Source organism: Phaseolus vulgaris, chromosome 2, assembly GCF_000499845.2.
Source record: "Phaseolus vulgaris cultivar G19833 chromosome 2, P. vulgaris v2.0, whole genome shotgun sequence".
NCBI lineage: Eukaryota > Viridiplantae > Streptophyta > Magnoliopsida > Fabales > Fabaceae > Phaseolus > Phaseolus vulgaris.
Genome location: NC_023758.2, coordinates 4,743,359 through 4,758,235, shown reverse-complemented (window position 1 = coordinate 4,758,235; position 14,877 = coordinate 4,743,359). Strand labels below are relative to the sequence as shown.

Sequence of the window (14,877 nt, the reverse complement as noted above, 5' to 3'; positions counted from 1 at the left end):
AAAACAATATGTCCTAGTTTACTTCCCTATAACTCATTTTTTTGATTTTTTTTGGACATGCCTCCTTAGAAGGGTGCAAACAACATATGAAAGTACTTTTGTAAATTTTCAACCCAATATGGACCCAGAAAAAAAATTTGCAGAAAGTATGGCGAAATTTCACAAATTTTTCTGGAGGATAAGCCTTGGTTTTTCACAAAATTTCAATAAAATTGACTCGAAATAATTTTTTCCTGAAATTCCACGTATGAATCTGGACTGAATTTGGGACAAAACGCGATAAATTTCACGTCAAACGGATGAGTATTCACCTAGGAAAAAAATTAAACACTTTCACACAAAAACGAACCTTCCTTTCAACCCTGGCAGTGATGAATAAAAAATTTATTGAAAATCTTGTGGGACGAATCTGGGGCTCAAATCTCACCCAAAATTCAATAGACACAATGACGAATTTCTGGTAAAATTTTCAAACCAAAAGACCCAAGGAATAGGACGTAGTCAGACCTAGACCAAGAGTGAACAAACCCTTTTTTCTGAAAACAATATGTCCTAGTTTTCTTCCTTATAACTCATTTTTGTGATTTTTTTTGGACGTGCCTCCTTAGAAGGGTGCAAACAACATATGAAAGTACTTTTGTAAATTTTCAACGCAATATGGACCCAGAAAAAAAATTGCAGAGAGTAGGGTGAAATTTCACAAATTTTTCTAGAGATAGCCTTGTTTTTTCACAAAATTTCAGAAAAGTTGACCCGAAATAATTTTTTTCTTGAAATTCCACATAAGAATCTGCACATAATTTGGGACAAAACGCAATAAATTTCACGTCAAACGGATGAGTATTCACCTAGGAAAAAAATCAAACAGTTTCACACAAAAACAAACCTTTCTTTCAACCCTGACAGTGATGAATACACAATTTATTGAAAATCTTGTGGGACGAATCTGGGGCTCAAATCTCACCCAAAACTCAATAGACACAATGACGAATGTCTAGTAAAATTTTCAGACAAAAGACCCAAGGAATAGGGCGTAGTCAGACCCAGATCGAGAGTGAACAAAACCTGTTTTCCGAAAACAATATGTCCTAGTTTTCTTCCCTATAACTCATTTTTGTGATTTTTTTTGGACGTGCCTCCTTAGAAGGGTGCAAACAACATATGAAAGTACTTTCGTAAATTTTCAACGCAATATGGAACAAAAAAATTTGCAGAAAGTAGGGCGAAATTTCACAAATTTTTCTAGACGAGATAGCCTTGGTTTTTCACAAAATTTCAGAAAAATTGACCCGAAATAATTTTTTCCTGAAATTCCACGTAAGAATCTGGACTGAATTTGGGACAAAACGCGATAAGTTTCACGTCAAACGGATGAGTATTCACCTAGAAAAAAAATCAAAATGTTTCACACAAAAACGAACATTCCTTTCAACCTTGGCAGTGATGATTAAAAAATTTATTGAAAATCTTGTTCGACGAATCTCAGGCTCAAATCTCACCCAAAACTCAATAGACACAATGATGAATGTCTGGTAAAATTTTCAGACCAAAAGACCTAAGGAATAGGGCGTAGTCAGACCCAGACCGAGAGTGAACAAAACCTGTTTTCCGAAAACAATATGTCCTAGTTTTCTTCCCTATAACTCATTTTTCTGATGTTTTTTTGGACGTGCCTCCTTAGAAGGGTGCAAACAACATATGAAATTGTTTTTTTAAATTTTCAACGCAATATGGACCCAGAAAAGAAATTGCAGAAAGTATGGCTAAATTTCACAAATTTTTCTAGAGGATAGCCTTGGTTTTTCACAAAACTTCAGAAAAATTGACCCGAAATAATTTTTTCCTGAAATTCCACGTATGAATTTGGATTGAATTTGGGACAAAACGTGAAAAATCTCACGTCAAACGAATGAGTATTCATCTAGGAAAAAATTAAACAGTTTCACACAAAAACGAACATTTCTTTCAACCATGGCAGTGATGAATAAAAAATTTATTGAAAATCTTGTGGGACGAATCTAGGGCTCAAATCTCACCCAAAATTAATTAAATTTTTAATAAAAAATTTCATTTTATTAAAAAACAAACCTTCCTTTCAACTCTTGCAGTTATAAAAAATTTATTCAAAATCTTGTGGAACGTATCTGGGACTCAAATCTCATTCAAATTTCAATACATACAATTACGAATGTCTGGTAAAATTTTCAGACCAAAAGACCCAGAGAATAGGACGTAGTAAGATCCAGACTTAGAAGTGTTTTCCTTAATATAAATCAAAATTATTCATTGTGAATACCCTAAATATAACATGCTTGTACTTCTTCTCATTTCACATTTCTAAAAAATAAAAACAAATTAACATGTTCAAATGATCTTAATTATTTTGTACATATCTCATAATTCTACATACCTTATAAACTTGAGTATCTTTAATTTTAATTAAATTTTTAATAAAAATTTCATTTATTAAGTGTTATTATATTTATTATAAACACTATTATCTCATATTGTCATGAACAAAATGAGATGAAGGTTCTGTTATCATCTTGTTAATCAACTCGTTTTTTTTTATAATTTTTAATCAATTCAATTCTTGAAAGAAAAAACAAATTGACTCATAACTACGACAAAATTCCACATTAATAATGTTTACTTTATCTCATTAACCATAAAATCAAACTAAAAAATATATTTAGATATTTTTTTTAGAAAATTAATGAAACAGAAATGTTAATTTATGATATAGTTAAAATATAATTAAGTAAACAAATTATATACAAAATCTTGAGTTTTAGTACCTAAGAATTAAAATAAAGGGTTTGTTTAATAGTAAAATATCTGTTGAGGATTGAATAAAAGAAAAGGGAGGAGAGTGAAGATTGAGAGGGAGGAGAATGGGAATCCGATCGGTGTTTGACGGCGGCGAGCTGAGAAGGGAATTCGAGAAAAGGGGAATCGACGGAAAATTCGTCGGAATAATATGGAAGCATGTAATTGGGAATAATGCGAAGGGAGAAAGGGAAGAATGGAATTGGGAGAAGCAAGTGCCGTCGTTACCTTCTTCAGCATACGCTGTCCTTCGTTCCAACTTCGGAGGAACAAACCCTCTCTCTTCTTCTCTTCACTCTGTTTTCCACTCTTCCGACAACCTCACCTCCAAGCTTCTCATCAAGCTCAAGGTCCTCATCAATTCTTTCAAGCATTTTTTCAAACAATTGCAACTCATTCTGAATCGATTTAAATTTTTGTTTTGCAGAATGGAGCATTCGTGGAGGCTGTGATAATGAGATATGATACTCGTTTGGGCATATACGCTGGCAAACCGCGTCCCGGTGGGCTACGAGCAACTTTGTGTATTTCATCGCAGGTTAGGTTACGTTGCAAATTTGCAATTCGTTTACATTTCTTCCTCTTTTCTTCTGCTAATGCTTTTCTTTTGTGCAGGTAGGATGCAAAATGGGTTGCAAATTCTGTGCCACTGGATCCATGGGATTCAAAAATAACCTATCCTCTGGGGAAATTGTGGAACAGCTCGTCCATGCTTCTGCTTTTTCACAAATCCGTAATGTTGTCTTCATGGTAATTATTTTAGCCTCTATTTCTGCACGAACTGTGGTTTTCTTGTTTGCAAATTAATCTAATGTTTTGTTATAACAGGGAATGGGAGAGCCTCTCAACAACTATTCTGCTGTGGTAGAAGCGGTTCGCATCATGACTGGATTGCCGTTTCAATTGTCCTTGAAAAGGATTACCGTATCAACGGTAAAATATGCATGCACAATGCAATTGCATTATTTTCTTCTTGTTCTTCTGAAATCACTTCCTGTGTAACCTGGTTGGTTTGATTCCATTATTAGGCGGGTCTTGTATTTCATGCCCGAAACTTTACAACTGTAAAACTAACACAATTTACACCTTTTTCTGTGGGTATTAGTCTCTGTTAAGGGCACTATGTATTGTCTGTTGTGGTGTTAAGTGATTTCTTATACAAAACATTGTTGATTACTGGAAATTTCTGGCTTATGAAGGGTATGCTTGCATCTTTAATAGGTTGGTATCATTCATGCTATCAACAAGCTTCATAATGACCTGCCTGGTTTGAACTTGGCAGTCTCACTGCATGCACCAGCCCAAGACATCCGTTGTCAGATAATGCCTGCTGCTCGTGCTTTCCCTTTGGAAAAACTTATGAATTCACTGCAAGAATATCAAAGAAAAAGGTGATTACTGATCATTCATATTAATAGTGGGTATTATCATGTAAACTTTTGTGAACAATTTTAGTGATTTTGGATGCTTTTAATAGTTTATCCTTGACCACAGTCTGCAGAAAATACTGATTGAATACATAATGCTTGACGGGGTGAATGACGAAGAGCAGCATGCCCACCAATTGGGAAAACTATTAGAGACATTTCAAGTGGTAAGCACTCAATATTTCTGAATTTTGAGTAATTAGCATTTATAGATTTGAAAATTGCTTGTTCCTTTCTCCATTCAAAGTTTTTGGCAAACATTTATGCTCTGCCACTATTATTCCCATGCCACCCTTCTGCTCTAAAATGCAGCCACTGATGAATAGTGGTGTTTTTTTCTCAGAATAAGAGTTCCTAAACACGATCTTCATTCTCTGCTCCATTACGCAATGCTAAATGCTAACCTTTTCCACATGGTCTGAATTATGAAACAGGTAGTGAACCTAATACCTTTCAACCCTATCGGTATCTTGAGTCAATTCAAACCTACCAGTGAGCAGAAGGTCTCAAATTTTCAGAAAATTCTCAGAGGTACATATAATATTCGAACAACAGTTAGGAAGCAGATGGGTCAAGACATAAGTGGTGCTTGTGGGCAATTGGTGGTTAACATACCAGACAAGTCTCTTGCCAGTGCAGAACCCCTGACAGACATAGAAGATCTTGTTATTTGATATCATATAACTTCAATTTAATTTTTGCGCCCAATTTCAAATGTCTCCTAGTTTATGTATTTTTTTTAGTTTAGAAGTTAGAATTAGAAGTGTAGAACTATAGAGGTTATGGTGCACTGGCTGAAGTGCGCCAAGATGATTGATATGAATGTGTGAGAATCTTTTAGGTTTGACAGAATTGGAGAAGGAGAATTGTTTGAGAATAATATTTCAAAACTTTAGAAGTATTTATTTGGTTTATATATATAGTAAATTATAGGGTCACTTTCTAGTACTTACAAATTTATAAAATTACAATACTTATTTGTTTCTTCCAGTCTTATTCTAAAATTATGTCTTATTATTTTAATGCACTTTTTGAGTTTATTCATTTAAAATCATGTGTCATACATTTTTATTTAAAATTTTGATTTGTTTAAAGAAAAGGAAATGAAATGAATTTAATATTTAATTGTAGTTCTACTTCCTCTACTAATTTGAATATGATTAATTCTCTCCCGTGGTTAAGCTCACTGAAATTAATTTATTTTAGCTATAATTCGAATTAGGATTGGCATTTGCATAAATAAGATGAAAAATGGCTTTGAAAACAAAGCAGTCAACGGTATAAGCCTCTTTCGCCGAATTCTCAAATAATATAAAACACAATAGTTAGAGAAACAATATTTTACAATTAACAATGATTTTTTTATAGTTAGAGATTTAAATTTCACGCTTTTGGAGTGATTTTCTTTACCTGCAATCTAATTTAAAATGTCAATATATAACATTAAATGAAAGTGCAGATGTCCATAACTAATGATCATGTTGCCATTTGTTCCTAAAATGGCTAATTTGTTCCTAATTGTAAAGGCTTTTTACCAGGTCGTGTTCATATAAACTGAGATACTTCCCTCTCCAATTCAACCCAATCACGAGCTTGACATACTTGACAGGGGTACACATAAATAGACCAAAATACAAATCCTAGACATTGACATACCTTGCAAACTAGAGATTGTCTAAAACAAGCAAAAAGGTTGATAGTTTATGAGAACTCGAGCATTTCAATTGCAATGTACTCGAGTGGTAACAAAGCCAAGGTAATTTCACTTTCAAAAGCTGTCTGAGCGAGGATTGAATCCAGATAGCTTCATAAAACTGTCAGCTGTTCTGCTTAACATCCCTGGCATGTTGAAGATGATTATAACTTGATACATTGACAAACTCAGCAGCATAGAGCAGCACATGCTTATAAATTACACACCTAAACCGTCTATGGAAATTGTCCCATAATCTACAAGTCGATAGGGATGATTTAAGATCTCAGAAATATTGCCTGATGTTTGCTATTATGATGCCAAGAGTGCTTCCAGCTTTGCAATCTGGTCATCCTCAGTCTGTGGAATAGGATCCTTAGTTACCTCTTGATACAAATCATGCTTCCACTTATCAGTTTGAATCTTATCCAGACGATAACCTTGTCTTCCATTAAATTGATCTCTTCCCCTATAACTGTCACTGCCCCCATACCTTCTTCCTCTTGATGGAAACCCATCTCTCCTAGCTCCAACCTTGTTAGGTGCTCTGTCATCTGCAAAAGGCTTCTCAGGTCTATCCAAATGGTGTGGATTGCTGCTTCTTTCCTCCTTCCTGTCATTCCTTCCTGAAGGGTGGTCAATCTCGCTTGACTTTACTGCCACTGCTGCAGCCAGATTAGCATCTCCTGATTCCATTGGAATCCTCTTCTCCCTAAATGCAGGTCTTTTCCTTGAGGTAGAAGGTGGATCATCTTTCCTTTCAGAAAAACCATCTCTTCGTTGGAAAGTATTATCATCTGGTTTAGCTTGTAATTTATCATCTCTCTGCTCTCTACGGTGACTTGTCTCTGCCCTTTCATTAAGCTGCTTGCTTGAGTCCTTCCACCATCCACGCTCTAGAATAAAAAAGAACTAAACTAATTAGATTATATTTCCTGAACAAGTTTTTTATGAGTTATATTTCTACTTCACGCAAAGAAGGCACGGGTGGCTCAAAATTATAAAAACAACTTTTGTAATTCTCAACCACATTTTACAACAAAACGAATACAACACATTATAACTGAAAAAAAAAAAACATTTTTTCTAGCATAAAATGAAAGAAATATTGCACTTGTATGACAAGAGTCAATATACAAATCATCCCATCACGACTAATGACTGAAAAGATAACAGAAAATACGAAGACAATACAAATCCAAAATAAATAAAAAATGGAAACTCACCACTTGCTTTCCTTTGACCCGAGCTTTGGCAAACCTGCCCAGTGCTACCTCGTTTCTCCTGCTGTTATAAAACATGCATAGGCAAGCCTTAGATGAACACGAACCCCACTACATCACCCCCAAAAAAATAGATTGCGTACACTGAATAAAAACCAAGCACACAAAATTTAAAATCTCTAGTTGAATGGAGACATTTTCTTTCATATGAGAACACAACCAAGTGACTACAAATATTCCAAGCGCTTACAAATTTGAGACCGTAAGAATCATTTTCAACAACTATTATGCTATAATGGAAATAAATGTTTATATATTCAGCTAAAATAATCACATATACACGCATAAACTATTCATGCAGCTAAACTAACACTACTACAAAATCATTAATTAGAAACCAATTTTAAAAATAAAAAATTGTTAGTTTCTATATTAACTAAAAATATTATTGGTTTCTAAATTAGTTTATGATAAATAGTTTCTAAATTGATATCTAATTAGCTACCTAAGTTTTAGCTACCAATTGTTTAAATTCTAAAGTTGATATCTAAAACATTGGTATCTATTTAGATACCAATTTAGAATTCATTTATCAATAATAAAAACTAATTTAAATATCAATAAACTTTTTAGTCTCTAAAATAATATCTAATTTTGTTTAACAATTAATTATTTTTTATTTCTAAGAACGGTTCCTATTTAATGATTTTTTTTTTAGTGTAACCCTGAGAGTAAACATAACCAATTGCATGCAATCCAATGAAAATATAATAACTAAGCACTGAAGTTAATCAAGAAGGGGGATGTTCGGTAGCGGTATGCAATCCTCTTCAAGCTTATGAACGATTATTGATGTACATACTTTTAGCAAGAATTTTGTGTAGTAATTCTAACAGTGTGAAAAACAAATTAAAAGAGGAAGAAAGTAATAATGAAAATAAGGGAGATGTGGGTACTTGAGTGGGATGAGGTGCATGGTGATCATTTGGTTTATTGTGAAGAGAGGCAGATTGTTGCTTAGCCGAAGGAGGATCATTTTGATTCAGCCGCCGATGGTCTCCATTTTGTTCGCTAACGCTGCTTGCCACTCTCTCTTTCTCTTCTTTTCCATATCCATCCCTTCTATATCTCTTCCCGCTGCAACACAATACAATACAATACAATGCATCCATTACAACTCATCATTCCAAACTCAGGTTGCAAATTTAGAATTATTGATTGGCTTAAACGCATAAAAGACCGATAGGCATTACTGCTAAACACCGCACAACGCAGAATATGAGAAATAGACCCAGAAAATTAAGCATTAAAAGTGTGAGGAGGCAGAAAGTGAAAGAGAAAAGTTGAGAAGAAAAGAGAGAGGAACCTGGGTTGAGGATCGAATCTAGAATGGCGTCGCTTGGAATCGGAGTGACGACGAGACATTCTCAGAAGTCTTAGGTTTCTTTCTCCCTTTGTCTCTTTTGGGGATATACCTCTCTCTTTTCATCCACACAATGCACGCACTCTGCTTTTCAGTCTATTCTTTTTTTATGAATATTCAATATATTTGAAATTTCAATAAAAAAAACTTTACATAATTTTAAAATAATTAATCTTTCATTAATTTATTTATTTTAATGTTAGTATGTTGTTAACATATAAGTGAAAGTTAACTATAAGATTACATGTATTTAACTTCTCAACGAGGTATTTGTGAAGTTTCGATTTTTTTTGTTCCAAAATATTCGAAATTGGTATACGATATTTTCATGGATTTTTGTTTGATGTTAAATATGTTTTTGTCTCATAAGAATATTTCTAATATATGTGCTTAAGAGGGTTAATTAATGTTAAACATGATTGCTTAGATTCTTTCGGTGTTGGAGAATATCAGATGGTGTTCCTCATATAAGCATCATAGCTTAAAAAACGAAGTGGACAAAAAGAAAGCTATTGGATAAACAAGGAAGTAGAAACAAAAATAAATAAATAAGTAAGAAGCAAAGTTTATATTGAAATCCAAATAAAAAATTAGAGATTGAGACATTAAATAAAAAATTAATTATAGATTTATAAAATTAGATTAAGCAACTATTTTTAACAACTTACTATTAAAGTGAATATCATGAATAGTATTTAGATTTACGTGGCACTTAAGACCAGAAAATTAAACTAACCAATCATTACAAGACCCACAATAAACATGATATTATATAAAAAATTTAATCATAAGTAAAATAAATATCTACGACTATTTCCTAATTTTTTGTATAACCAAAATATTATTCATTTTCACTTGATGGATAACAAATTTATTCATTTTTGGCTAATGAAAGTAACAAGATAAGTATTTCCAAATATGACTACCTAAAATTTGTGACATTCTTTTTGCTTGTTTCTCGTGAGGCGATTTTTTTGTTCATTACCAAAGAAAATCACCCCAAATCAAACATGGAGGAGACTGATTTTTTTGGTATTTGTCAAACACAAAATAGGTAGATTTGAAAATTTTACACTTAATGTGTCTCTCTCAAATTTTATTGGGTTTGAAAAACAAATTGAAAATTCATCACACTTTTTAAAATGTATCCCTCATCTCTCTCCTTGAATTGTATTAGAAAGTGTGCTCCAATAAACCAACTCCTGTTTGCCAGAGAGTGCACTTTTGAAAAACAACTTCTTCCCTATAAATTTAGGTCTCTTCAATTCAACTTGGAGATAGTGTATTGTGAACGGATAACAATACGCTCACAGAACAATATGTGGCGTGAAAAACTATTTTACACAACTTAAATTACAAGGTTTCTCTACAACAGAAGTTACAAGCAGATGAATTTATTATTTTGTACATGTTACAAGGAAAAATAGCATGCATATAATACAATAAAAGACAAAAATTGAGTTATTCTGTACATTACAATAAATTTGACAGCTGTGATTGATTACTTTTTAACAAAAAAAGAATCAATGGGTGTATATTTGCCTTCTTTGTTGGACAACTTTTGCTTCTTAGATTTGCTTTGTCTAGTGATTCCATCCTTTTGATTCCTACTGAAAAACATTTGTTAATATCTTACTTTAAAGAACACCTTAAGCAAAAAATGTGAACACATGCTTGCACTCTGTCAATTCTTATCTATCAACTTGCAATTGTAAAAGGTAAAGCAAATTGTAGAAGATAAACATTGTACCTTCGACTCGGAACATATGGTTGGTGAATCCTAGATTCTTCCTTTTGAAGCTTTTCAGCAAGATGAAAATCAGAGTGTTCCAATCTTTCCTCAACAAAACTTGGAGGTAGTTCTATTCCACAAAGTGAACATTTGTAGTCATTCAACCACAACATTGTCGTCTCCTGACAACAAGAATTAAGTCTCGCACCCTCCCGTAGCTTAGACTCATTCATCACATTTATGCCTTCGAACTGCCCCTGGAAAGAAGTAGATCCTTCTGTAAATCCACTGTGGTGAGAACTTGTAGCATCATTACTAGGTGTTTGTACCTGGTAAGACAACAGAAAACACAATAGAAGTGACAGGAGAATGCTCCTCAAACAATTTCTGAATGCATTTATATATCTGCTACATGGCTAAACAAGTAGGGAGAAAAAGAGAGACCTCTTCTACACCATTTTTCTGGACAATACAGCTTTGGTGATCTCCATCAGACAAATAGTTACCAACAAAAGGATCTCTCCAATCAAGTTGACTTGTCTGCCGATTGTCAATGGAAAGATTGGTTTCTGCATCACTGACAAAGTCCAGATCTGCAACATCTGGAAAAGAACTACAATTTCTATTGACATCTCCTGAAGTAATGAAGTTGGTAATGGTCTTCTGTGTAGGGTCAGGCGCAGCACTACATTTGTCTCCATTAAACTGAGATACTCTAAGGCCTAACAGAAGAAAAATCTTTGTTATGCTGACACAGATGAGGCACCAATGTGACTCATAGTCTAACTGTAAGCAGTAAGTGCCTTTTTACTTGGCCAGCACTGTCTGGATAAATCTCAACAATAACAAACCTAACAGAAACACATACCTATCAATCTTACTGAAATAGGAAGTTCAGCTTTTAGCAACTTCTTAGCATGCTTCAAGATATCCTCACTCGAGCTGATGTACTTTTGTAAAGTCACAGCTCTGGTCCGAACCTATAGGTTGTGCATTTATTAGCACTTGAAACAAAATATAGCATTTCAAACGGGACTAGAACAAAATTCAAGAAAAACCAACAAATCATAATGTCCTTGAGGTTAAGTTAATTTCTCTTCAACAACAGGTGACTTTTCTTTTCCAATCAAGTTTCATACACAGGTGACTAAGCAACTAAATTACTCTCGACCATTAGGAAAATGTTGAGAAAACAGTGTCAAGGCATCAATAACAAGTAATACCTCAAAAGAAGCAGTTTTCAGCTTAAGAGTCAATGTTCGCCCACACAGACCCTCTTTCTGCATGTCGACCGATAGCATTTCAGCAAGCTCCACTGCAAAAGTAAGCTTGCATGGTTCATATGATGATGTGTCAATATACCCAAAGTCTTATCTAATTCAGAAACTCAACGTGACACAGTCAACTGCTAAACTTTTTGAAAAGTCAAGTATATGTAGTGGATTGAAGGCTGCAATCCAAATCAATTGAAACCCAGATACGAGTTTCAATAATGAGGTACTGCAAAGCCCAAATAATTTAGGATGACCACATTTACAATCAAACAACTTTCCTTTAAAGGTAAAACAGTAATAGGCAAGATGGATACCCAATTTTTTATGCAATAGCACCTCATCTTCAGTGGCAGAAAATGTTCTTTCATTACTAATACTTTTCCGAAATCTCACTTGGGGAGAATCTTTCTGCCCAAGACCTAAGCCTACAGAGCAAAAAAATTCTGCAGCAAATTGACAAAAAGTCACAAGTTATTAAAGGAATCCCATAATTAATTCGGAATGGAACATAAGCACAAAACAAAAATTATGGTCAGAAAACCTAAACTACATAGTTGCCAAATACTAGAAGTAGAAAGCAGAAGATATATAATTTTCAGAATAGACATCAAAATACCAAAATAAATGCATAATTTGTATTAAGTTCAGCTGAATTTCCATGTAAATATAACTTGCACATTGATAACAAAAGCAACAACTCCTGAACAGATGGCTGGCTAACCTGCTGTTGGCTGAGAGAGAATTGCATAAAGGTAGCTACTCTTCTCCAGCATCTGCTCACATGTGTTAATTTCAAAAACTCCCTTTAAAATATGTTCTGTGACCTTACCAATGCCCCCAATCTGTCAATATCATTCCCGATTATTAATCACAAAGTAATCTCTTTTAAAGACAAGCAAGTGCATATAAAACAGTCCTGCCCAAGTCTAGAAAAAAACCAGTAATTTTGGAATCAGAAATCCCCATTGATGAAATCAGAATACAAAAAACTCAAGCACACCTTTCTGATAGGAAGGGAGGATACAAAGGTCATAACAGCCATGCGGTCATTTGGCAAAATATACTGTCCATTTGGCTTGTTTATGTCTGAACAAACCTATATGAGACTAAATGTCAATATTATAAAGTCATAGCACGAAATTTCCCAAGCAGAAAAAATAATCACTAAACAGTTTATCAAGAAAATAAGAGTTAGAAAGAAGTATTGTTCCAGAGCCTCTACTTGACAATATTTGAAGTAGAAAACATTAGCCATGCAAAACGTTAAAACAAAAAAACCAGATGCATAAAGCTAACACCCCATTAGGTGTCACCAAAAATTCTAATTTATGACTTATAAACTTGGGTAATGATTTGTGCGTGGGAGAGTGGGACTATGGCAGCAAAAATTCAACCAAAAAACTAAAAAATGACAACTGTCACGGCCAGTTATGAGAGAATTGAAAAGATACACAGAAAGAATTCAAAGAAAATCGAAAATGAAAGGGGAAAAATCATGTACGTTGTCCATTCCTAATTAATGTGAAAGTGCAGCATTCCTTAATGAATTTCATTTGAAAACAGAAAACAACCCCAGGCAATCACAAAAGTGAATGCACAGGGGTTTAATATCTCAAATGTAACATGATAAGGTGCTTTTGAGAACAAATGGGCTGATAACATGGTCATGAGAAACATGTTTGGCAGATAGTATCCAGAACCTTAGCAAGTAAGCGATTTGGTGCCACTCCAGCACTACATGTGAGACCAGTCTCTTCATAAACACCAGCTCTGAGTTCTTGGGCAATCTAAATATCCAAATTCACTAAATCAAGAGATTTAATACATAAAAGGTCTTCCATTGTTAATTTAATTGTGCCAACTTACTTCTTCACTATTGACATTCCTTTCTTTGCAAACTTCAGTTATATCAAGGTATGCTTCGTCCAGGCTACCAGCAATGAAATTGGGATCGTATATCCGGAAAACTAACGATCATAAGTTTATGTCAAGCTAGCATCAATAATTAAAAGGAAAAAGTTACAAAATTAATCACAAAAAGAAGAATACCTTTTCTAGTCAAATCACTATAATAAGTATACTTCTTGAAATCTATTGGGACAAAGATTAATTCTGGACATAGCTTACGTGCAATGAACCCAGGCATGGCAGCACGAACCCCAAATTTTCGGGCCTGTGTAAAGACCAAAGCAGGATCAGGAATTCCATAATTCAGTGGAGTTCATGCAGATTAATTGTTTCAAACACCCACACCAGATCATTTCATTTTCTAAAATACTGAAAAAAGAATATCAAGATTATAATGCATTGAGAAAGTAAACCTCATAGTTGGCAGTGGATATCATGGACATGCTCCCAACAGCCATTGGCTTGCCCTGTAATGTAGGGTTACTTAAAGTCTCAACTGCAGCATAGAAAGCATCCATATCTACATGTAACCAAATCCTCGAAAGGTCACGCGAAGCTTCTAGCTCAACAATTCTTCTATCCGCCACCTATCATAATAAAAACTGATACATTAAACTAATATACGTTAAAACCATTAAAATTCAATTACCTCTCCTTTGAAGAAACGGAACCAACAAAACGGGAATTTGTTGGAAAAAAGAGAAACGGTGATTTCATTAAATTACCTTGCGATAGTGGACCAGGTCTGCTTCTGTGAGCTTAGCACACTGAATTCGCAGGTTCTGAACTTTCTGGTTAATAAAAGCTTCCTTGCGTTCCTCGTTTTGAAAATATTTGGATCCTTTACTCATTTCGTAAACTACTTTCTGCACTTTCTCCTTGTCCACTCCTTCCATTCCTTAACAATAGGCAATACCAAAGCAATAGTGTTCATTTAATTCAAATGTGAAATTCAGATAAACACGATTCAATTAGTGTTTGTGAAAGTGAATTAAAGAGCAGAAAAGAAACGGGAGGCCACGAGACCTGCTTTAGCGGTTGTGTAAACAGTGTGGTAAGATTGCCATGGACGATCGCCACCATCGCCATCGCCGCCACCATTCGCTCCCTCCATCGCCTTCCACTTCGCGCACTCACTTCTGTGATACAAATTATATCAGACTTCATAAATCTTGATGACATTTTAAAATTGTAATTAAATTGAATATATAAAAGGAAAACATTTCTTTAACACAAAAAGTAAGGAAAATGATACAGTGACAATTTTTTTTTAAGTATACAACTCTCTTTCTTTATTTAAAATTTCAACTTTTGTATGAAATAATAAAAATATCCTTTTTTATATTATAAATGAATGAAGAGTTGTAT

The 14,877-nt window shown here is 34.0% G+C and overlaps 3 protein-coding genes across 7 annotated transcripts; 1 reads left to right on the top strand and 2 right to left on the bottom strand.

Annotated features, from left to right (window-relative positions):
* Positions 1–2,812: 2,812 nt before the first annotated feature.
* On the top strand, positions 2,813–5,246 carry LOC137810436 (uncharacterized). The gene is made up of 7 exons (XM_068611682.1): positions 2,813–3,179; positions 3,257–3,367; positions 3,445–3,579; positions 3,658–3,762; positions 4,051–4,220; positions 4,324–4,423; positions 4,691–5,246. Exons 1-7 carry the CDS (start codon positions 2,895–2,897, stop codon positions 4,928–4,930), a joined length of 1,146 nt encoding a protein of 381 aa, XP_068467783.1. The 5' UTR covers positions 2,813–2,894; the 3' UTR covers positions 4,931–5,246.
* A 428-nt stretch (positions 5,247–5,674) lies between these two features.
* On the bottom strand, positions 5,675–8,686 carry LOC137810434 (uncharacterized). Of its 4 annotated transcripts, none has more exons than XM_068611680.1 (5): positions 8,539–8,686; positions 8,291–8,309; positions 8,129–8,242; positions 7,176–7,236; positions 5,675–6,845 (listed from the first exon to the last, which is right to left on the bottom strand). In XM_068611680.1, exons 1-5 carry the CDS (start codon positions 8,595–8,597, stop codon positions 6,262–6,264), a joined length of 837 nt encoding a protein of 278 aa, XP_068467781.1. In that variant the 5' UTR covers positions 8,598–8,686; the 3' UTR covers positions 5,675–6,261. The 4 variants fall into 4 exon arrangements, with proteins under 4 accessions (XP_068467781.1, XP_068467782.1, XP_068467779.1 ...); XM_068611681.1 differs by having other exon boundaries at positions 7,176–7,233; XM_068611678.1 differs by having other exon boundaries at positions 8,129–8,309.
* A 1,131-nt stretch (positions 8,687–9,817) lies between these two features.
* LOC137810433 (DNA polymerase kappa) lies at positions 9,818–14,864 on the bottom strand. Of its 2 annotated transcripts, none has more exons than XM_068611676.1 (14): positions 14,536–14,864; positions 14,235–14,407; positions 13,923–14,096; positions 13,651–13,774; positions 13,468–13,568; positions 13,302–13,388; positions 12,602–12,697; positions 12,323–12,443; positions 11,916–12,044; positions 11,551–11,642; positions 11,196–11,307; positions 10,772–11,049; positions 10,346–10,656; positions 9,818–10,205 (listed from the first exon to the last, which is right to left on the bottom strand). In XM_068611676.1, the coding sequence occupies exons 1-14, from the start codon at positions 14,621–14,623 to the stop codon at positions 10,097–10,099; spliced, it is 1,995 nt and encodes a 664-aa protein (XP_068467777.1). In that variant the 5' UTR covers positions 14,624–14,864; the 3' UTR covers positions 9,818–10,096. The 2 variants fall into 2 exon arrangements, with proteins under 2 accessions (XP_068467777.1, XP_068467778.1); XM_068611677.1 differs by having other exon boundaries at positions 9,818–10,202.
* Between the last annotated feature and the right edge of the window lie 13 nt (positions 14,865–14,877).